The sequence below is a fragment of the Sciurus vulgaris genome (assembly GCF_902686455.1).
Source record: "Sciurus vulgaris genome assembly, chromosome: 7".
In the NCBI taxonomy this organism is placed as follows: Eukaryota; Metazoa; Chordata; class Mammalia; order Rodentia; family Sciuridae; genus Sciurus; species Sciurus vulgaris.
The window spans coordinates 22036992-22060436 of NC_136467.1; the positions used below are offsets into that span (position 1 = coordinate 22036992).

The window sequence follows — 23445 nt, forward strand, 5'->3', positions numbered from 1 at the left end:
AATTCAACCAGCACTACAGCCATAAATCTACAATGTCAGCATATAACCTGCAAAGCAACTAGAAATTCCTAGAGAATCGATGACCTTGGGTTTAAATCAATGAGTTTTAATTAATTCAATGAGTATAAAATGACAGATATGCCAGGTCCAGTGGCTCACATCTATAATTCCAGCTATTCAGGAGCCTGAGATAGGAGGGTCACAAGTTCAAGACCAGCCTCAGCAACTTAGTGAGACACTGTCTCAAAAAAATACAAAACTAAAAAGAACTGGGGATATAGCTCAGTGGTAAAGTGCCCCTGGGTGCAATACCCCTGGTACAAAAAAGAAAAAAATAATAAAAGATACAATATGATTCAATTCAAAACTTAGATACAGATGAACCACTACTGCTGAAGTTTGGAAGCTTGTCTGTAAAGAAGTAACACCTCCCCTGCCAGCAAAATTGAGTGTGGAGATCAAAGAGGTTCACAGATTTTGGCACCATACATTAAATCACATGGAAGGAGATCACTACAGGTACTTAAAAGAACCCCTTGAAACAACCAAAATGCCTTTCATCAGGTGAATGGTTCAACTGTGGTATATCCATACCCTAGAATATTACTCAGCAATAAAAAGGAATAGTACTGGTAAATTGCAACAACATAGATGGATGGATAAATGTTGAGGGAAAAAAAGCCAATTTCTAAAAGTCATCTACTGCATGATTCCATCTGCATAACAGTCTCAAAATACAAAATTAAACAGATGGAAAATATTAGATTGTCAAGGGATAAGAACTGTTGATGGGGGAGGAAGATGGTTGTGACAGGGGTAGAATGAGGGAGATCTTCACGTGAGGGTATAGATCCTTATTTCATTGGTGGTAGTGGTTATGCATGTTATAAAATGGTATAGAACTGCTGGGCACAGTGGCTTACATCTGTAATCCCAGTGACGTGGGAGGCTGAGGCAAGGTGGTTTGCAAGAACCTGCCTCAAAATAAAAAGGCTGAGGTTGTAGCTCAGTGGAACGGTCACTCTAGGTTCAATCCCCAGTATTATCAAAACAACAACAACAAAATGTTTAGAACTACAAACACATTGTACCAATGTCAATTGCCTGCTTTTGATGTGGTACTGTAGTTAAGATGTAACTTGGAAAAAACTGGGTAAAGGACACATGAGATCACTCCATGTTATTTTGCAACTTTTTGTGAAATTGTAATCATGTCAAAAAAACATTTAAAATTATTATCCAGGGGTCAGCAAACTAAGCCTGTAGGTCAAATCTGGGACCATGTTTTGTAAATAAAGTTTTATGGAACACAGTCATACTTATTTGTTTATTATCTATTGTTTTTACACTACAAGCAGAGTTGTAGAGTTGTAGCAGAGTCCATGTGACCTGGACAAGCAAATAATCACACTGATTGGTCCTTTATAGGAACAAACTGACAACTGAAAACAAAAATATAGCAATTAAAAATGATTTGTGAGAGAATAACACGGAAAATGTTCATACACTTAATGCATTCATGTATTTACAAGGAAAGCCTGGAAAGACACATACATAGTAACTACCTCTGGGAGTAAGAATAAACATGATTATTCTTCTAGTTTCCTGCATTTTCATTTTTTTTTTTACAAAGATTATGAATTACTTTTTAAACTCAGAATTAATGAGTAACTTTCAAAAAAATATAGAAGGGGCTGGGGCTGAGCTCAATGGCAGAGCGCTTGCCTAGCATGTGAGAAGCACTGGGTTCAATCCTTAGCACCACATAAAAATAAACAAACAAAATAAATGTATGCTGTCCATCTACAACTATAAATTTAATATATATATATATATATAGAAGAACCCCTTAGATAGAAAATGTTCTATAACAGTAAGTATCAACATTCCTTCTCTTCCCTCCATACTTGGGGATTGAGCCCAGTGGTGTTATTTATATCTGAGTTACATTCCCAGCTCTTTATCAATACATTTAAAATTTTCAGATAAGGCTTCGCTAAGTTGCTGATGTTGGCCTTGAACTTGTGATCCTCCTGCCCCAGCCTTCCGAGTTGTTAGGATTGCAGGCATCCATAACACCTGGCATCAACAGCTGTTTTTATCTTTTCCCTCTCTACTTGGATTCATACTTAGTCAACTATTATGGTGGCTATTATTTTTAAACATGTTTATGATATTTGAAAATTTTAAATAAGGAAAAAAGTGATTTTGCTTACATTAAAAATAAAAGTAAGCATTATAAATATCTCAGCTCAAAAGCTTTATAAGAAACACAAAGAGGATGAGGAATACAATATAAAAAGTTCTACTCTGACTTGATTCTGACTAGAGACTCCCATTCTGAGCTGGAAGTTAAAAAAGCTTTTAGAAATACATGGCATGGTAGAGAAGGAAGACATTTTCTCATTCACATCAGCAAAGAATTCTTAGGTTCTTTGCAGTCCAGAACATGAAAATAGTTAGCAACATCACCATCTTCCTTGGCCCTATGTTCAGGTGTTGGCACAGTGCCTCAATTTATCAACTAAATCTGGGGAACATGAGTCAGGAAATGAACAAGGAATTAAAACTATTCAGTTCTGAGAGCAGACGGAACACCTCATTTAATTTTGCGTTCTCCTCCAAGCTCCAGTGAAACCGCAGTAAAGGGACGAAGCAGCATGGAAAAAGAACCATGAGGGCAGAAAGGAGAGAAAACAACAGAAAACCTGGCATCTGTAAGGCTGACAGACAAGGTAAGTGACATGGAGGACTTAGAGCTACTTCAAAATCTGCTTCCCAGGGGACAGTGGGAAGAACTGAGAGCCACATCACACCACAGAACCTAAGTCACGGAAACCCTGGGGCGCCAAGAAGCTCTATGTAACTGGTGCAGGGCGAATGAGGATGAAGTGTCAAGATGTGGAGAACCAAGAGGAAATCTGAATCGCCATTCCCCACACCCCCTGGGGAACCTCTGGACAGCCTCTGACTGCCTCGATGCCTCTCAAGACGTCTCATCTCTGGAGAGGTCTGCACACTCACTAATGCAAGGCGTGGGGACTATAGCAAAACAGGCAGCTGGGCAGGTACAGATACTTATTCACATACATGGCGTTCTCAATGTGGTAGTTAGGTCCTATAAAGTCAGTGTATCCCTGAATTAGCAAATACTGAACCACTGCTCGGAAATGCAGGGTTAGGCTTCTGTGGATCTCAGGCCAAACAAAAATGTTTGACATTGGATCAATACAAACCCTTACTTAATGTGCGTTTCTGTTTAGAGACATCTATTTAATATGTATTGTTGACCCAATAGCACTGAATTCATGCCAACTAACACTCATGCCTGAATGAAAGTTACCTAACACATGTGCCCTTAAGGCACATCACAACCTCGCGCTTAGGAACACTAGATGGCACTTCAGCACTATGCTTGGCAGCCATTTTGAACAATGAAATCATCAAGAAAAAGGCCAAGAATGCTTTAAAAAACAACAACAAAAAAGTGGCACTACTTAGACCCCGAAAAGAATGCTTGTTTACAATGAGATCTTAAACCAGGAGGCACACCTTGATTTCAGCTGGGAACGTTTGTTGGATGCCTTTTTTATGACTATGTATTTCTCCTAAAATGACCATATGAGTGCCCTGAGTAGTTCTGGGTGTTAGAAGGAAATTTTAGCCAGTTGGTGGATTTGCAAATAGAAAATCCATGGAGGACTGACTTCAGGTGCACATAATCTAGAAGCACCTGTATGCGTCCATACATAAAGTCTAGTGGTTAATCTCACATAGAGTCATACTAAACACAGAGAATGCCACATGCCTGGCTTCCTCTCTGAGGCTTCCAGAACTTGCTGCCAGACCTTACCTTCAAGGTAGAATTAAAACCTCCCTGGGAATCTAACCATTCAACAAGGAAATATCTGAGAATACTGATGTTAGGAGATTCCCTACACCCACTCAGACTACCACTCTACAATAAAGCTCAGTCTATCAAATGTTACCCCTTCAGAATTTCCAGTGTTTTTTCTTCCAATTTTTTTTTTTTTTTTTTTTTTTTTGGGTGCTGGGGATCGAACCCAGGGCCTTGTGCTTGCAAGGCAAGCCCTCTGCCGACTAAGCTATCTCCCCAGCCCCCTTTTTCCTCCAATTTTAACCATGGGCAGATAGACAGGAGTTTCCAAATATCTGAAGAAAGTTTTTAGGCATTTAAGTCCAAAACCAAAATAATTTAAAGGAAAATTAGAGCTTTCAGAAATTAAAAAGATTTGTAGGAGAAGTAGAAAACTCAATAGCAAGTTAGAAGATAAACTCAGAGAAATCACCCAGAAAGCAGAGTAAAATGGCACAAAACTTGGACCAAAACATAAGCAAATTAGAGTACCAGTCCAGGTGGTCCTACTCCAAAAAACAGGAATTCAAGAGAGAAAAAAGCAAAAAAAGGGAAAAAATGATTTTTAACAATTTCCCGAAAACTATATAGTCCTCTTGATTCAAAAGGCAAAGACAAAACTAAAGCTGTAAGAAACATCATTGTGAAATATCAGAACACTAAAGACAGAAATTATACAGACTTCCAGAGAAAAAGAACCAGTTACATCCAAATTTTCAGGAACCAAAGTGTCTTCAGATTCCAAACAGCAAAAAGGAAAATTGAAATAAATGAGGTAAACGCCTTAAACTCCTGATGTAAAATATAATCTACAACCCCAAAATTCTAAACCCACTTTAACTGTGAGTTAAATATGAAGGCAGAATACATTTCCAGACACACAGGTTTTCTAAAGGTTTATATTACCTGTGGCCCATCTCATAGAATTATCAGATGTAAAAGATAAGATACAGGAAAGGAATGTAATGCTGGAAGGACAGGGGGCACTGGAACCAGAGAGCAGCCAGTTCAGGTTGGAGGTGTGTGATTAGAGATGATGACGGCCATAAGGGCCAAGATTCACTGCCTTTGCTTTCTCAGGGTGATATATCCAAAGGTATCTGGCCAACATTCTGTTCTCTGCTTGGCTTGTCTGACCATGACCAATGAAGCATCTGTTCTCCCCTTTACAGCCTGATATGCAGATGTGCTAAGGATTCTTATCTCATCCCACAAGAAGGTTTGGGAGTAGATCATGGTTAGCTCAGAAGCAGAAGCCATAACCCCCTAAACCCTATTCTCCAGACCCAGGTGCCCCAATGTGGTGACTTATTTCCCAGGACTTATCACTTGCTCAATAACAAGTGCACGTGGAGTCCTGAGAACTCTAGAAGCTGAAGCAGACCCACAGACTGGCTCCTCTGCTCAAGGATGCCTTCACAGCAAATGCTGTCCTCACAGAGCTGGGTTTGGGCTTCTTTTTCAGCTCTCCCAGAATAAAGATGCTTCTACATTTAGGGATATCATACAGATGATTTAGAAAAAAAAAAAAAGAAAAAAAATATGTAATAGCCTATAGAGTCGATGTATGACTGCAAGTTTCCTGAGGGAAAAGAAGAAAATGAGATTGAGTCCACAGATGGACAGGCACATCAGTTCTATTTTTAACTTGAAGAGTGGGCACATTTTGCTTTCTCCCATTAAGTTTCACAACTAAAACATAAGGGCATTCGAATTTTTACCCTTCTGCCCTTTATTTTTCTTCTTTTAATTAGAATAACAAACTTGATAAAGCGAACCAGTACCAAGACACAAGGAGAAACAACATAAAAGTACAGAAAATGTTAACAGTAAGGTACAAGATAGAATTCTGTTCATCACCTGAGTTGATGTGATGACATCACAATGAGTTGTGTATAGTATCACAGGTTAAGACACAGGTAACAGCAGTCAGGATATTCAGACTTAAGTGTAACAGTAGTTCTGAAACATCAGAAGTGGCTTAAACCAATCATGGAAAGTGCTTACACTCAATAAAATACAGCAGGCAAATTCTTCTTGATTTTGCCCCTACCTGGAATTCTTAGTTCTTTCTCCTTTTTAACCACAGGAATCTAGGTACTGGTGTTACCTCCAAGTTTATTCTTTTCTGAAATGTCTTTCCCATGTGCCCATTTATTCACATCCTACTTAGAGACTCTATCAAATGCCAGGAACTGTCTTAGACACTGGGAAGAAAGCAATAAATAAAACTTTCTGCCTTCCTCTAGTGAAGAGACCAAAAAAAAAAAAAAAAAAAGTTTCAGATGCCAATAGATGTCATGGAGAACCTAAAGCAGGGGAGGATAAAGAATTTTTAAACAAATGCTCAGAAAAAAACTTATAGAGAAGGTGACGACTAAGCACAAACTTGAGGAAGGCTTATCTGCAGTAAGATACGTCAAGGGAACAGTGAGTACCAAGGTCCCCCTTACAAGTGGTACTTAATCACAGTGACGGCACTACCAGTTATCTTTGTTGCACACACCCTGCCTCCTCTGATCATGTGGTTCTTGAAGGCAAAACCCTTTATCTCCAGGGACTTCCATCATTTAGCAAGGAGCATGTATGCTGAGTTTCCAGACACCATTTACAGACAACTAAAGTTAGCCAACTTGAGTGCCTGGTGTGGAAGAGACAGTTTGGGGTAGGGGTAGTGGGAGGAATAAACCAAATATTAGCAAATTTATTGTAATTATTATGACTTTATTCTCCAGGATAAAATAAACCTTTAAGACTGGAGTATAAGCAGTCTAAATCACAATGCTTCAAAATTGAGGTTAGTCACATTTTCCTAATAGAAAAATACATAATATGCTGATTTAAACTCTAAATAAAGTAGCACCAGAATCAAGTAATATCCAATGTCCTCAACATTCTTGCTCGTTTTGAGAAATTTCAGTTGAGAGTTATCAAAGTAGTCAATCCTTTCAGGATTTACATCCCCAGTATTCACATAAACCACCAATTGAACTTGTGCTTCTATAGGCTGGCATTTAGATGCTAGCATCTTATATCTGTAATGACAAGCTATATAGCTAAGCTTTTTATTTATTATTTTGTAATCAATGTTGGTAGAATATCTATGCTATTGGTTTTCACAACTCTAAAAAATTCACTTGGCAGAATAAAGTAACACCTATCAGATTTGGAAAAACCATAGTCAAATGAATTCTAGATGACTCTTCTAAAAAGTTAAGATACCACATAGAGCTCACCTGCCAAAAATGGCTCTGCCCCATCCATACTGTTCCTCACTCAGATGAACAGTGTCCACAGATTTTCAGAGTCCAGTCCATATAACACCACATTAGGCAGGGACACATGAACAAGGGCCACTAGTCAGTTGTAAGAAGTCACAGTTTACCAAATAATTAACAATTGTGATGGTGTCACTGCTTAAACCTGGAGCAGTTGATGTTAAAACAAAAACAACTCACTGAAAGGAGGGCAAGTTTTCAACTCTGTGTTTTAATTAAGCATGAGAGGGTCTGAGCATTAAATACTGTTGAAAAGATTAAACATTCCAGTTTAAACTGAAATGAAGAAATATCTGATTTTGAGCTAGGAATTCATTAAAGCCAAAGAGGTTTTCTTGATTACTTCTTCAGTTTCTCTGTTTCCTGACTTTACTGTTCCTAAATCCCATAAGCAAGTCATGCAGTAATATAACAGGAAATCTAACTCTAACTACTTTAATATTAAGTTTTCTCATCCTTTTGAAATGTTCTTTTTGTATACAGCAAGGGAAAACTTAGCTTCCTACTAGTGGAATGTTCTCAGGAAAACTGTTCTCACCACTGAGCAGAATAAACTCAGCATTTCAAAGTTGAGTTTAACCAGGCCACTTTTCTACATACAGCAAATTAAACCATGTAATTCCTGAAAAGGCGTGGAGAGGTTTCAAAGAAATATTTGAGAACATCTGCGAAAAACAACTATGACAACCATACAAATAAATGAATACACCAATTCCATTCAAGTTATGAAGATATTTTCCTTTAATTTATCCAAACATTTCACATACATGAAGTCATTTATTTCAGAGCAAATCTAAGCTTATAATATTAAATAAAACAATACAATATTTACAAGACAGTTGACAGGGGAAACTTGCTGGTGGGAAAACAATACAAATATTGTATTTTGCTCTTCAATATCTGCCAGTAAAAACGGCAAACAGCCTTGTCTCTTAACATCTTGGATAAACTGAATAACAAGGAGCCCATAAAGAAAGGGAATGTGTCTTGTCCTCAACAGTCAGCTGTCTATAGCTTTAGACCCTCAACATTCTTCTTCAAGTTCAACAGCTCCTTTTCCTGCCGCCTTTTCTCCAGCTTGAACGCTAATTTATTAGCTTTCTTCTCTACTCTTCGTTCCTGTACAAGAGGATTCCTCATGTTATTCATATCTTTAAACTGATAGAGACTTTCACAAGAGAAAACTCCTGAAACTTTTCTTCACCAACTCTTTATTTAAAAAAATCTTGTATTTAAAAAATATATTACCTTGCGCTCCTCTTTTATAGCTTGCTTTCTTGCTCTTCTATCTTCTTTGCTTTCATTTTTAGAACGTGGTTGGGTTGATACCTTGGGCAGATCACTGCCATTAATCATCTGCATTCGTTCCACTTGCTTTGCTGTAAGCCCTTTCTTAGGTAAGACATTGAGAGGTATTCCTGTTTTAGAAGATAGGTGGATTTGTTTGGGCTGAAAAACAGATGACACCAGAGTTATTTCCCATGTCTTAAAAATAGCTCACTAATGACACACTGCTGGTGCTATTCCTAATAGCACTGTCAGCCACAAAGGGATAGCTACTGTGAGAAAATTTGTACACTCCAATTCCCACACTGGATATTTCAAAAAGCTCAGGATACTAGGGCTTACCTTTGGTTGATATTTGATAAGCTGTGGATGGTTGTACAAATTTGAGTATGTACCTAAAAAATAAAAATCACGCACTAATTAAGTATACTTCAAGTTCAGCAGAGCATTACTAAGATCCCACTATATTCCTGACCTTGGTGTTTTTGTGGGTGTGAAATAACACTGAAGTCTCTCTCACATTCAAAAATTATTTCTATTACAACTCAGTAATAGAAATATTACTATTTCCTAATCCTTTACACAAACCCCCCAAATCATGCTTCAATAAGTACACTTTTGGTTCAGCAAAAATTACTAAGGTCACTATATTCCTGACCTTGGTGTTTTTGTAGTATAAGATAACACTAGGGTCTCCCTCATAAATGTTTTTAAATTGTTTACAATTCAGTAATAGGAATATTACTCTTTCTAAACCTTTTTCATAAGTTCCCCGAAAGCTTAATTCTAAAATAGGTGTACTTTTTCAAAGCTGACGTATTTGATACTTTAAAATTACTATCACACTTTCGGCAGCAGAGTGGACACAAAGATACTTACTGCAAATGGATTCACAATCCCACTTCTCTTTGGCTTCTTCAAGAACAACAGTAATAATCTCTTCCTCCTCAGACTCATCAAGCTCATTCATTGGTAGGTCTTGATCCTCCAAGGGTTCAAGAGCATTCAATTTTACACAGCTTTTGGTTATGTTTTTAAAAAAGAAGACAAGGGAGACGGGGGATTCCTCATTATTATATGTGATTAAAACAACTACAAAGGGGCTGGGGATATAGCTCAGTTGGTAGAGTGCTTGCCTTGCATGCACAAGGCCCTGGGTTCGATCCCCAGTACCATACACACAAAAAAAAGTATTTAATAGGGTCTGGGGATATAGCTCAGTTGGTTGAGTGCTTGCCTCGCAAACACAAGGCCCTGAGTTCAAATCCCCAGTACTGCAAAAAAAAAAAAAAAAAAAAAAACCTACAAAAACTATCATAGTTTTTTAAATCCACATACTCCTATGCTTTTTACTTCCCATCAAACTGCATTATACACAGCTCTGCCTCTCCCTTCTAGTAGGTTTTGGACATTTACACTCCTGTTAAGTAGATAAGATCTATCTGCAAGTTTATATGGTTGTGTATTAAAAAAGATGGAGAAGACAGATGTTTTTGAAGCCTAAAAAAAGCACTAGTCAATCCATCTCTTCAAAGTATTTACATCATTCAAAGTGTGTAGCTCTTTTCCCTGCTGTGGGACTGCATATTTCAGAACATCTGACCTTTCTAGCAGATTTAAACTTCTCATGAGCCAAGTACAGTGGTGCATGTCTGTCCTCCCAGCAGCTTGGGAGGCTGAGGAAGGAGGATCGAGAGTTCAAAGCCTGCCTCAGCAATGGTGAGGTGCTAAGCAACTCAGTGAGACCCTGTCTCTAAAAAAAAAAAAAAAATACAAAATAAGGCTGTGGATGTGGTTCAGTGATTGAGTGTCCCAAATTCAATCCCTGGTAGCTGCCACTACTCCCCCTCAAAAAAAATCCTTATGAGTTTCTCTCAGAAAAAAGTCACCTTGATGCAGATGCTGATTCACCAAATAATTCACTAGTTACTTCTACAAATCAACTGGAAATGCAAACTATTATCCTGCTATAAGCCACGACTACTTGCTTTTGAGAACACCTAGCATTTCAGAAAGATGAAAACAAAGTGCATAAGTTGGAGTAATTCTTTAGCCAAAGATGCTAGAAGTACCATCCTACTCCCCAAATGGAATGTGTCCTCCCATTTCCCACTGACACTCAGATATCTAGCCATGACTCTTCTCAAGTCAAGGAAATACAGAATGTGGTTCCCAGTATGCCTCCAGTGTCACATTTAGCTTCAGAATTCTTAATACCAAAATGCAGACAAAACTGATGAGCAATCTATGGGCCAAAGTTAATAGAAAATGTACTATTTCCTTACTAATGGATTCTGACTAGAATTTCACTTGAAGCACTACAGATCTTATTTAGAGATGGGGGAAAAAAGTAGCTAAACAAGGAAAGGAAAGTTGCCGTACTTCTCTGCCTTCTCTTTATAGTAGTCATTCAAAACTTCCTGTAAGCGATTGCTGTCTACTTGAATGGAACCTTCCAATTCAGCATTATCCAGAGCTCCAATCTCAACATCATCATATTGTTCATAAAACTTGAAACAGAAATAAAATACCATTAAAAATAAACAAATTCATTAACTATAGTATTTAAATATTTGTGTTTCAACTTTATTTCTATATACCATTTAAGCACTACTATAAGATCAGAACTACCATTAAAATATTTGCAGAGATTTAGCACCACAATAGGGTATAGAAAATATTTCGGATTTCAAGCCAGTACTTCCAAATTCATTTAGACTGAAAGTAGGCTTCCATTTAAAATGAAAATGAAAAGGAGTTACTCTACTGAGCTTGAAGAATAAAATGCTAGGCAGAGATCTTTACCTCAGAACATTTTAAAAACACTTTCAAATTCCTTTGTTATAAAGACTAAAAGATCATGTAATTGAACAGTCTCCAATTAATGTATCATTTTATTCTGGTTTGATAGTATTTATTATATTACTCAAATAGCGTTAACATTGTTGGCCTTTGTTAAAGTATGAAAATGGTGATGCATCTCCTGACAAGTGAGGTCATTTGTAGTAACAGGTGGCTTTTTTTTTTTTTATTCTTTTGGTTTTGAGAAATGAACTCAGGGTTTTGCACATGCCAGCTTGCAATATCCTCATCCCTTTTTAAAATTTTTATTTTGAGACAGGGTCTTAATAATTTGATCGGGCTGGCCTTGAGCTTTTAATCCTCCTGCTTCAGCCTCCTGAGTAGTTGGGATTACAGGTGTATGCTGCCATCACACCCAGCAACAAATGGACTCTCTTAACAGATAAGAGAACCTAATGTCTTGTGAGATTGCAGCAAAGGTAGAACTGTGTCTTGGGTTTGTCGGGAAGGGAACCATTCCTTCACTCACTCATCCTATCAGACAGTGAATTCCTACTGCATGCCAGACACTGCTTTATGACTGCACATGTACCAGTGAGAAAATCACACAAGAATCTCTGCTCTTGGGAAACTCATATTATAATCCGAGATAAACCTATATACAACAAACAATAAATAAGCATGTTAGAGATGATATCAGGAGGTGGAGAGTGCTACAGGACAGGATGGGTGGGACAGAGAACCTATAAAGACAGTCTAGAGAATGGGATGAAAGCCCTGGAGAAAGTTCATGATTGGAGAACCAAATTAAGTACATTACAATTTATGCTTTGAAAGTATCTTATACTTTTTACTTCTTTTCTGTTCTTTGGTTTTTAGTTATGTCTGGAAACTCCAGATATTAACAAATGAAAAAAAATAAATCTTGTTTATAATCAGGTCAATGCTTCAGGAAAATAAAATCTTGCAGAATGTGTTCAGAGAGGTTCAGAATCAAAATGTTAGAACTCAAAAGAGGAAAGTCAGGATGTCTGATCAGCCAACTCTTGGGATCTATACACGTTCTTTCTGGAATTAAAACGAGTGTGTTTGTATGCTGTTTCAATTAAGAGACATAGGCCATTTCTAATCCTGAAAGTTGTAGCTTTGGGTTCTACTTTCCCACTTTTTCAGAAATGACAGTTACTAGGAGAAAACAGTAAGACATTTTTTGGAGACCTCACCTTCTCAAACCTCTCATCATGTAGGGTCAGCTGTTCATTTCTCCTCATGACTGAGGAAGTCATAGAATACTCTGTGAACCGACTTTTCGTTTCTTCGTCCCAGAACAAGTGCTTTTCTATGGGTCCGAGAGGCTTCCCGGGGGCAGCCATGTCATCATCTGACAACGAGCCTGCAGAGTCACAGTCAGCATCACTACCTCTCCCCCTCTCATCGTCCCAGTCACTGCCATCTTCACTTTCAGATTTCCTAAATTCCAAGAGTAACAGAACAAATTAACTTTACACAAGTAAAACATGAGGGTGCTTCAGGAACAGTTCTTAAATAGACAGGAATAGAGGTGCTGGTGGGGTAAGAAAAGCAATCAAGTGGCAATTGATATTCTTGGACTTTAGCCCCAACTATACATAAAGAGCTCATGTCTCAAACTAAATTATTTTTTGCTCTAAAATAGATGTCCCAGATGAATTCTCTCACAGGTCTTTTCCACCTAAAACATGGTTATCCTCCCACTGAAGAAGCCAGTCTTGTCATCTGTGTTTTAAATAATCCACACATACTGTGTATTCGTTCTCTCTTCCTCTCCTGTAGGCTTATTGGCCTGAAGAATAAAGTCATCTTCAAGCAGATTATCTGGATCATCAAAATCAAAATCATCATCAAGAGCTGCAACAATGTCAGGATCAAAATCCAGTCGAGGTCCTAAAAGGAAAACAAAAATTGAGCAAGAATTTTCAAGAAAGCACCATTCATTTTACAAAAACTGTGCATTCATAATGTAATATGCTAAATTCTATTACGTAGTGAGAATAAAAGAATGATTTAAAACCTTAAGTTCAGTATAGTTAGGAACAGAGATGAAAGGCAAACTTTCTCTTCCAGTATTCATTGGGAAAAACACTCTTCCACTACAGATGTATATTGAACTTACACAATATCAACTCAAAGCTTTCTCCGGCACGAAGAAACTGGGCTTTAAATTCACCTGCTAGAAGTAACTCAAATTAAGCATTTATAGACTATTACACTTTGTTTTCTCAACTACAAGATTTTAATAAATCTCAACCTATTTCTTCAGCTATATTCTTCCATCTTAAAAAACAAAACAAAACAAAACTAGAGTTCAAGAAAACCTTTCAGGTTCAATCTTTTGATCTGACACAGATTCCAATACTGTCTGCTACGTGGCCACCGCTTAACTTCTCAGTAGCATTTCTTACTAATCCTCATCCTTCCTTCTGGCATGCTAAAATGTAAGCAGCTTCTGATATCTGTGTTCTTTTGCTTTTGCAGTCTTCTTTGTGAAATAACTTTTCTTCTCCATGCCTCCCTCCTTCTGCCACGTGCCTTTTATTAAGAAATCAGCAGGGGGCTGGGGCATTGCTTAGTGGTACAGCACCTGCCTCACATGCACCATGCTCTGGGTTTGCTCCCCAGCACCATGCAAGTAAATTTAAAAATATCAAGAAACATTAACCTAAACATCCTCTAGGAAGTCTTGTCTAACAACCTGAAGCTGGGTCTGATACCCCTTGCCTCACCAGTATTTAACCATCTGAAATTACTATTTTTTTTTTTTTTAGCAGTTATTATTTTTACAACTGAAGTAAAATCCTTGAGATCAGGAACTAAGCTTTGTTCTCTTTAACCTAAGACCCTGCTATACTCTGGCAACTTAAGTCTGTAGAAAAATCAATGCAAATGTTAAGTCAATAATTAAGGCAACCTGGGATAAAATATCAAAATACTATTTCTATGGACATTCATGTTTGTTCTAAACTACAATGTTGATGCTAAAACTTTTTAAAAAACAGTTTCAGGGTACCTTAAGTAGATGGTAAAATAAACTTCTATAAAATATTTGTATACTCTTAGGAGAAATTCTGGAAAAGATTATTGTTCAAAATTACAGTATCTGAAATGAATGTGTCACTGTCTTTGTAAAAGGCTAGGTGATTTAAAATTTCTCTATTAGACTGCCATAAACTAGAATCTCTTAGAGATCCCCTTCAACTGGGGAATTTGATGATACAACACAAAAGGCTGCTGACCACATTTGTCCGTTCCTCATGACCTTTAACATCAATTAGACACATCCCAGTTGCTTCAACCCTTTTTCAAGGTTAGCAAAAATCCTACATAAAACACAAATTTATCCACTTGAAAAGTTATAGAAATTAAACACACCTGAAACTGGAGCTGCTTTATTTAACAACCCAACATCTTCCTCAAAATCTGATGCGAACACAGATGAAGGCAACTTAATTCCAGTACTCTTAAAAAAAGAAATTAGACAACTGTTAGGTTTATTTTGAAAATACTTCTCAACTACTGTACTGGGTTGAAAAGTGTCCCCTCAAAATTTATATTGACCCGCCCCCTAGACTGTGACCATATTTGAAATAAAGCCTTTATGGTTTAACTTATGGTTTATCTTCTTTGAAGCTCAGGTTGAAATTTATTCCCCACTATAAGGTATTAGATCAGGTAGGAAGAGGTGACCCGAGCTCTGTTCTCATGAATGATCTAAACCATTCATGTGATTACAGTGGGTCTGCTATAAAAGCCAGTGTGCTAGGTCACTCACATGTTCCCTGTGATGTCTTGGGTCTCTGCCAGCAAGAAGGCCATCACCAGATTCAGTCCCTCAACCCTGGATGTGAGCCAAAATAAACTTTTTTTCCTTGTACTTAAGATTGTGGTATTGTTATTAGCAAAAGAAAATTCACTAAGTCTTATACATGTAAATAGTTAAGATGAGGTCATACTGAATTAGGGTGAGCTCTAGTCCACTGGCCAGTATGCTCTTACAGAGGCCAGGAATAGACAGACACATCAGGGAGAATGCAATGTGAAGATGGAGGCACACTGTAGCGAAACATCCATAAGTCAAGGAACTCTAAGGACAGACTGCCACCAAGCTCCAGAAGCCACAAGTAAGGAAAGCAATAGAATCCCTCTGAGCCCCTAAGAAAGAACTGAACCTGGGCTGGGGCTGTGTAGCCCAGTGGCAGAGCACTTGCCTAGCACGTGTGAGGCACTGGGTTCAATCCTTAGCACCACGTAAAAGTAAAATAAAGGCATGCTGTCCATCTACAACTATAAAAAATTAAAAAAAAAAAAAAAAAAAAAAAAAAAAAAGAACTGAACCTACCAATAATTTGATTTCAGACTTCTGGCCTCCAGAACAATGAGACAATAAATTTCTGTTCTTTTAAGTCATGCAGTATATGGTAATTTGTTACCACAGACCTAGGAAACTGTCACAACTACATTCTGTAATCTCTCACCTGTGTGCCAGTTACACATTCTGACATGCACATTCCATCATCACTCCAGAAGTAACTCCCCTACAATTCTTAATAACACTTACTCTAGTACATTATTCCACTTAACCCTCAAACCCAGTAAGGTGTGTGTTTTAGTGAAAGAACAGAAGCTCAAAAGGGTTTAACATTATGACTGCCTGAGACTGGTCACTAAGAGGTTTCAGGACAAATCTAGATCTTGTAATTCCACTTGCCTGAAGTTTCAAAACAAATTTAATCTTTTCCTCTTAAAACCAGAGAAAACATCCCAATCTCTAGTAACAGTAAAGCCTTTCTTTGCATCAGCTATCTTAAATCCTACAGTGGTCATAATCATCTCTCTCTGTCCCAATGTCCCTTTGAACTCTTGCAGAGAATGACTTTACTCCCCTTCTTTGGGCACCATCCAATTTATGAATAACCAAGATGTAGATTGCTCCTCCAGTCCACCCCTAATCCAACCTTCATACCTCTGTCCAAATAAATTCCCTTAGTTATTTTCCTGAATTTATAACAGGTCCTGATTCTTCACTTTGTATTTAAGTTCCTCCATATAAGGCCATATAAAATCAAGGCCTACTCCATCTACCCAAATTTCTTACTATAATAAGACCACATAAATCAAATCCAGTTTCTCACTGTCATTTAATAACTCAAAATAATTTAAGTAGCCACATGCCTATCACTGTGACCTACAATACTACATATACATACATACCCACAATATATGTATATATACACACACTATACACACACATGTATTCTTAGGTTTTTTTTTCTTTGAAAACAGCATTCTTTGGGATTATCCTTAGAATCTAGACTAAAAAGCAGGGAGGGGCTCAGCCTCAGTAAATTTAGTGAATTTACCCATGGGAACATTCTTCAAGTCTTGGAAAGTAGTCAGTCACATACATGATGGAGATTAGATAGTGATTACTTTCCCTTTTAGAAGACTATAACTTTTTTGGTTGCAGTAGTTCCCATCTGGAGTTTGCTCGGTTACTCTCTACCATGACACCACCCTCATGAAAATCAGGACAAGGTCAAGCATTATTTCTGTAGTGTCTTTTCTAATCGCCTCATGTTCTGTTTCTAAGGTTTATTCTTTTTCTAAGGTGTTATGGTTTAGATGTGATGTCCCCCAAAAGTTCACATGTATGTGAGCCAATGCAAGGTTTGGAGGACAAATGACTGGGTTATAGCCTTAACCTAATCAGTGGTGAATTACACCCCCCCCCCCACCCTGGGATTAACTGAGTGGTAACTAGAAGCAGGTGGGGTGTGGCTGGAGGAAGTAGTTCATTGGGGTATATATGGGGTATATATTTTGTATCTGGAGAGTGGAGTCTCTCTCTCTCTGTTTCCTGATCATCATGTGAGCTGGTTCCCTCTGCCATTTGCCACCTCAAGTCCCGAGGAATGGAGCCAGCTGCCTATGGACTAAGACCTCTGAGGTATATTCAATTTTGATTTGTCACAAATTAAAGTCATAAAAGTACATGAGAACAATGTACATTTTTTGCATAGTGGTACAGAATATCAATAGTACTTTTGTTTTTAAACATAATTCATTTACCCTTATAAATAAACCAAAGTGTTCATTCAATAGCCTTATTCTTTTTTTTTTTTGTGGTGCTGGGGATTGAACTCAGGGCCTTGTGTATGCAAGGCAAGTACTCTACCAACTGAGCTATATCCCTAGCCCCTCAACAGCCTTATTCTATCAAAAAAAGAAAAAAGAAAAAAAAAAAATCAATTAGTGATTTCTTTTACCCAAAATGAATTAAGGATTAAAAGCTTAACTCTTAATAAGATTCAGCCAAAGGAATATTATGACTTTATTAAAAACTTTCTTTCTAGGAAAGATAAAGAAGTTTAACAACTACTAGGCCTCTCCTCCCCTCAATGGGATACAGAAGGAAGTCTCAACAAGTATCCTACTGCTGATGTAACAGCTTTGGGAAAGAATGGAAAAGTTGGTTCTACTATGATATCAACACAGTGGTGGAATGCAGAGCCTTACAAGAACTAGTCCTAATTCACAAATGGAACAGCTGCAGTCATTACCTTGTTCTCTGGGATGATTTCCTGAAACCTAATACTTTTGACTCTGCTTAAGAGACAAGCTATGGATTAGAAGAGCTGTGATCACATCTTCACTGAGGAAAGGAGCACCAGATCAGGACGAGATTAGAAAACAAGAAACTGGGGAAAATTGGTGTCCCCATTTTTAATCTCTTCTTTGTCTATAATCCCAGTGAAAATTTCCTTTATTTTAATTGCTAGGTGCTATAGAAGTTTCCCATAAGAAAATTTACTTTATACTAAAACAGAAGCACACAACATGGGCTCCTTACCATAAATGGTGGGGGTGGCAGGGGATGAGCATATCTTTAATTAGTACTAGTTTTATATAAACATGTGCCCTCATTTCTACCAAAAGATAAAAAAGTATTAAAATGGACCACACTTTTGTTGAGAAGACTAACAGGCATTTCATTACAATCTATTTATGTTATTTTCTCTTATGATTAGCCTGCAACTTTTACAAGTGTGGAAGACTGAAATAGTTGATAAAAGTTATAGTCTATCTTGCAACAGTCTGATCCTGAAATGGTTGTTAATATAAAGTTGGCTGCCTTTCCTCTAGTGAAAAGAGCTGTCTCACATGACTCACCAATCAGAAGTCCTGAAACTCTCAAATGTGACTTTTACCACCTATCACCAAAGAGATAACCTACTCTTCTCCTGATGGTATAGATATGCACACACATACACAATTCTAAGTGGCAATATGGCCTATCTATGCTCTTCATACACCTTTTTTTTTTTTTTTTTTTTTTTTTTTTTGCCTGAAACAGTCATATTGATTTAAAACAACCAGGGGGTTTCTTCACTCTTTCCCACATTCATGCTCTCACCCTTAAATTGTTGAAAAGGCTTACTGGAATTACTGAAGTTTCTTCTTTCTCATCTCTACTGTAGTGAAAGGTACTGGCGGGAATAAGCTCTGAGGGGCCAGATGGTTCCTTCAGGTGCTGTAGATAGTCATAGTCATCATCAAAAAACACACCATACTTCCTCTGTTCTGCTCGTCTTTCCTCATCATTTACCTTGGACAACAACAAAAAGAAATTAGTACACCTGTGGATAAGGCCCAGGAATCTTACTATAAGCACAAATTCCAGACTAGGAGGAGATGGCACATGAACACTGGCTCACAGGAATGAGACAAAGAATTCTTGTTAATCTCAGGAAATGCAGAGCTTCTAAACCAGATTCTACATAAAATGGAATGAAAACAAACCATTTGCCAGCAGGAAGACTGAAATGGATCACTTGAACCCACAAGTTTAAGACCAATCCAGGCAAATTTGCAAGAACTTCTCTTGATAAATAAAACAAATAGGAACAAAAACAATTCCTTCTACTATTATTTCCATGCAACAATTCAAGCTAAGAAACACAGGCTTTTATCATGTATTTGGAGGGTTAGAAGAGTTGCGGGTTTGGAATGGGAAGCATAACTTCCTCAATATACTGAAGAACTAAAAACATGGCTAATATGCTCCAATACTTCCTTTTATATCATGTACACTTAACAAGTACACTCTAGCAAAATCAAACCAATCTTTTCAAGGCTCCCTGACATTTTCTAAAGCTAATGCATGAGCTCAGATACTTTATATTTCATGAGATGAATGACCAGGAGGCAAAATGGAGTCTACAAAAAGACTATAATAAATGGCTGATCTCAGGAAAGCAGAGGTTGAGCATATGGTTGTTTCCTAAATAACATCACGCAGCATTGCAGCTGGTGGTTTAGTAAAGCTGATCATTATTTTGTAAGAATTATTCATTTAAACATCTCAAATGAAGATGCTTTACCGTCCCAATCAAAATAAACATGTATGATGCAAAAATTTTAGTACATGTATTAAAAATTGAGTCACAATTTCTCAGAAGACCAGTTATTTGAGAATAATAGTTGGCCAGCAATTTATTAAAACTACTAACAGAGAATGGAGTATATCTCAGTGGCAGAGTGTTTGCCTAGAATATGCAAGGCCTTGTTTAGATCCTCAGCATCATGAAAAACAAAAACAAACAAAACCCCTAACAGTCTACCTATAAACTTACTAGCTAAAGAACAAAGACTACCTTCTGTGTAGGTAACAAAACCCTCTGGGGTGCAGTCTCATCTGCCGCTAAAGGATCTCGTTGGCTCCGGTGGACCAAGTGAAAAGACACAGCTTTCTTCTTCTCTATAAATGGCTTTTTCTTCCTGTGAGGCTTCAAAAGAAGAGAATCAGAACAATTCATTAAAACAGGATCCAAAACAGTAAATGATACCTTAATCCTCACAGGCAGTTTCAATAAATTATATGAAGGATCAACAAACTTTTCAGATATACAATTTTAGGGTAGGCAATGACAGCTGTGCTCTGTAGAACCCACGACTTCTTTCAACAAACATTAGTTGGGCACTTACTCTATGCCAGACCTTGTTATGGGAGATGGGAATATAGTAGTGGAAAAGTCAGATAAAATTCCTGGTCTTAGCAATCAAATCAACAAGATAATGATTTCAGGTGAAGAAAATTAAATACGGTGATGCGCAAATGACTCAAGAGTCTCTTTAGACTGGGTGTTCTGAGGACCTCCCTGTGACAGGTTGAACCATACCTGGACAGTGAGTCTGCCACAAAAAAATCTGGAGTAGAGTGTTCCAGACAAGGTAAACATGTCTCTACCAACTCGTAAATAAAACCAAACACAAAGAGCTGCTTATGTTTACTAAGACTCATTTCCATCTCTAAACATTTTTATTTTGCGATTCAACCTTGATATTCTAATCAGACACCAACTGAGTGACTTTCTTTACAAGGGCCCAACATTACTCTCCCACAAGTTGTCTTTCCCCAGAGTAAACAAGCAGATACATCTGCCACTCCTACGACTGGAGTGACCAGCAGCTCCCGCTGCGCCCAACCCCGGGAAGCAGGGGGCAGACGGGTGGTGCAGCATTCGGGGCAGGTGTCACAGGTTTTCCATGAACCGAAGCCTCGCAGAGATGCAGGCACCTCGGGGTAAGAGGAAGGCCATCGCTCGGGACTATTCCCCCCGCGGAGAGTGCCTTCGGATGACTAGGGTGACCCATTTCGGATCGCTGTGCGTCAAGCAGCCTCTGACAGAACGCAGCCCGAGGGAGCTGTAGCCACTGGCATTACCGGAACCAATCCGGCCTCGGCAAAACCACGGCTCCCGGTCGCCGAGACGAACGAGGCTTGCTCACCATACTGCAGCTGCGCGGCGCTCACCCCCCAACTCACGGCGGCCACCACAGCCTCGAAACCCCGGGGACACCAAGGGCCGGCTCACGATCCGGTCTCTAGGCCTAGACACACGTGCGACCACAGGTCCCGGGCGGTACGTCACGCAGCAGCCCGTGAAAACGGACCAATCGCTGAGGAGCTGCTGGGTCGCCGCCGGAAGTTACGTTGCTTGCGTCGTCTCAACGGTCGCGAGAGCTATGGGAGGCGGGGCTAGCCCGGTTCCCGCCCCCTGGCGGGCGGCGCTTTTCGGGTGGCATTCTCCCGCAGGGGAAAGCGGGTTGCGGGGCGACGCTGTGTTGGGGTGCCGTAGGGGTTGCTGCGTGTGGGCGAATTTCCTTTGTAGCGTCCTCTGCGGAGACCAGGCGAATCTAGCATCCCTATGGACTGGTGTTCCTTACCTAGTCCCAAGCGTAGAACACAAAAAGCCCTGTACAGGTACCCCGAAGAAAGGTGGCTACCCTCCGGGTCACGGAGGTTTCCGGTTCCCTCTCTTCTACGCGAGGGCGGAATCGGTTGCTTAGCAACGGGGGTCGGGCCTTGCTGTTGCAGGCCACCCCAGACTTGATTCGGCCCCCACCTATCCCTTTAACAAAACCTCCGACGATGCTGGCGGTAGAGACATTGAAGTAATAAAATCGATCCAGAATCTCTGGCGTTTGCATATCTTACTACGAAAATGCTTTTCTTCCAAGTCGTTCCTCAGAATGTTCTATCTTGGCTTAACCATGTAAGCCGTAAGCACAGCTTCTTAGGAAGATTTCGGGCAGGTGCTGAAGCACTCTTAGCTTTTCTTGGACAGAAGAGTGACACAAGCATTGAAAGTTTTATCGGTAGTAGCCTCCCTCAAATTTGTGTTTCCTCCTCCCAGTCACTGGCATCGTCCCAATGTCTTGAATTATCTTGCAAGATGTCTGTAATTATGCCCAACATATTACCATTACAAATGGCTGTGGCATATTTTTTTTTTTCAATTATAGGCACAATTTAGGTTAGGATCACAAAAGTTGCCTCGAGATAATACTTTGAAACAGATAACACATAGCACCTTGCTATGCCAGAGATTCATTATTAGTATTTGTTATGTAGAAAAATGCACAGGGTTTGTTTCGTTTCTGTTTTGTTTAGTATTGTATCTAATATTTGGCACATACGCTCAATATTTAAGTGAATTAATGTTCTAGGACTTTGCCTGAATTATCTCATTTCTTCCCTACCACAACACTGTGGGAGAGGTGTTATTATCTTCATCATCTTACAAATACTAAGATGAAGCATAAAAAAGATTAAAAAAAAAAAAAAAGCTAAGTGATTTTCTTTGGGTCACATAAATAGTAAATGGCAGATCACTGCTTTAAGCCTAAGAAATCTGACTGGAACCTGGCATCCTAACCACGTTACCTCCCCCCGCCCCCATAACATTATGCATATTTTACATATTTGTTGTTGTAATACAAACACTATATACAGTGTGCTAGCACTTTGTATTCATTATGCCTTTTAATTCCTTTATCAAGTCTGCATGTACAATTAGTTAACACTAAGCCAGTCTCACTGACGTGAGTCTGACATTCAGAGAATTGAATTTGCTTCCCCAAGTTCACAGAGTAAATAAAACCTAAAGGTGTAGCCCCTCGGGCTGCCTTGGGAAAGCCATTCCTTACCCATATTTTACACTGCCCCCTGAAGACAGTCAACCAGCACATTCTGTTGATTCTGCCTTCTGACTATCCAAATGTACCACTTCATTACCCATTTTATTACTTTTATCATTTTTAAGACTGCAATTATGTAGCCTGTATAATGTCTATCCTCTGGTTTCAGGATAAAGTCAAACTCTTTTTCTTGGCATCCAAGACATTTTATCATCTAGTCTCCAGTCATCAACTTCACATCATGACTCTTTATTCTGCCAAATACCTCTGTGACCCAACCCTGTTAAACTATTTGCACTTCCCAAAGGCTCAAGAGAGAGATGAACTCTCTCCTCCACCTCAAAGTCTCTTCCATTCCTCTCCCTCTCTTCAAGTCATTGTATAGCCATATCTTCCCTCCCACTGAACGCTACACTGGAGTGTCCTAAGATGGGTAGTAAGGGAGTTTCTAAAAGGGGTTGCCCCACACTGTCCTGAAGTAGGCTCAGTGGAGATTCCAAAGAAAGAAGCTCTACATGCCAGGATGATGAGTCCAAAGCATTTATCAAGAACTTGCATACAGAGGGTTTGAGTGACAGAAAATATGTTCTACATAGGTATGTTCACAAGACTGTGGATTATGGAGTTTATATGGGGATTTAAGGTATTTGGTTCAGGGCCAGAGCTAGTTTCTATGTGTTCAGC

At 38.8% G+C, this 23445-nt stretch overlaps 2 protein-coding genes across 3 annotated transcripts in view; both read right to left on the bottom strand.

Moving 5' to 3' along the window:
• The window catches only part of ZC2HC1B (zinc finger C2HC-type containing 1B), a 49485-nt gene extending 41751 nt beyond the window's left edge, over positions 1–7734 (bottom strand). The window contains exon 1 of the mRNA XM_079146899.1: positions 7114–7734. Within this exon, the coding sequence (XP_079003025.1) occupies positions 7114–7141 (28 nt within the window). The 5' untranslated portion in view covers positions 7142–7734. The remainder of the gene's footprint in view (positions 1–7113) is intronic.
• A 143-nt stretch (positions 7735–7877) lies between these two features.
• Positions 7878–21234, bottom strand: LTV1 (LTV1 ribosome biogenesis factor). 2 transcript variants are annotated; one of them, XM_079146872.1, is made up of 11 exons: positions 21070–21234; positions 19935–20066; positions 18695–18886; positions 14653–14740; positions 13026–13167; positions 12468–12714; positions 10825–10952; positions 9322–9461; positions 8785–8837; positions 8404–8604; positions 7878–8274 (listed from the first exon to the last, which is right to left on the bottom strand). In XM_079146872.1, exons 1-11 carry the CDS (start codon positions 21070–21072, stop codon positions 8164–8166), a joined length of 1437 nt encoding a protein of 478 aa, XP_079002998.1. In that variant the 5' UTR covers positions 21073–21234; the 3' UTR covers positions 7878–8163. The 2 variants fall into 2 exon arrangements, with proteins under 2 accessions (XP_079002998.1, XP_079002999.1); XM_079146873.1 differs by having other exon boundaries at positions 18719–18886; positions 21070–21233.
• Positions 21235–23445: the final 2211 nt, after the last annotated feature.

Excerpts from the sequence above, each read along its gene's own strand:
- LTV1 (XM_079146872.1), bottom strand. Across the intron at positions 8,605-8,784 it reads TTATCAAATATCAACCAAAG|CCCAAACAAATCCACCTATC; the intron begins GTAAGCCCTAGT and ends TCTGTTTTTCAG. Across the intron at positions 8,275-8,403 it reads CTATAAAAGAGGAGCGCAAG|GAACGAAGAGTAGAGAAGAA; the intron begins GTAATATATTTT and ends CCTCTTGTACAG.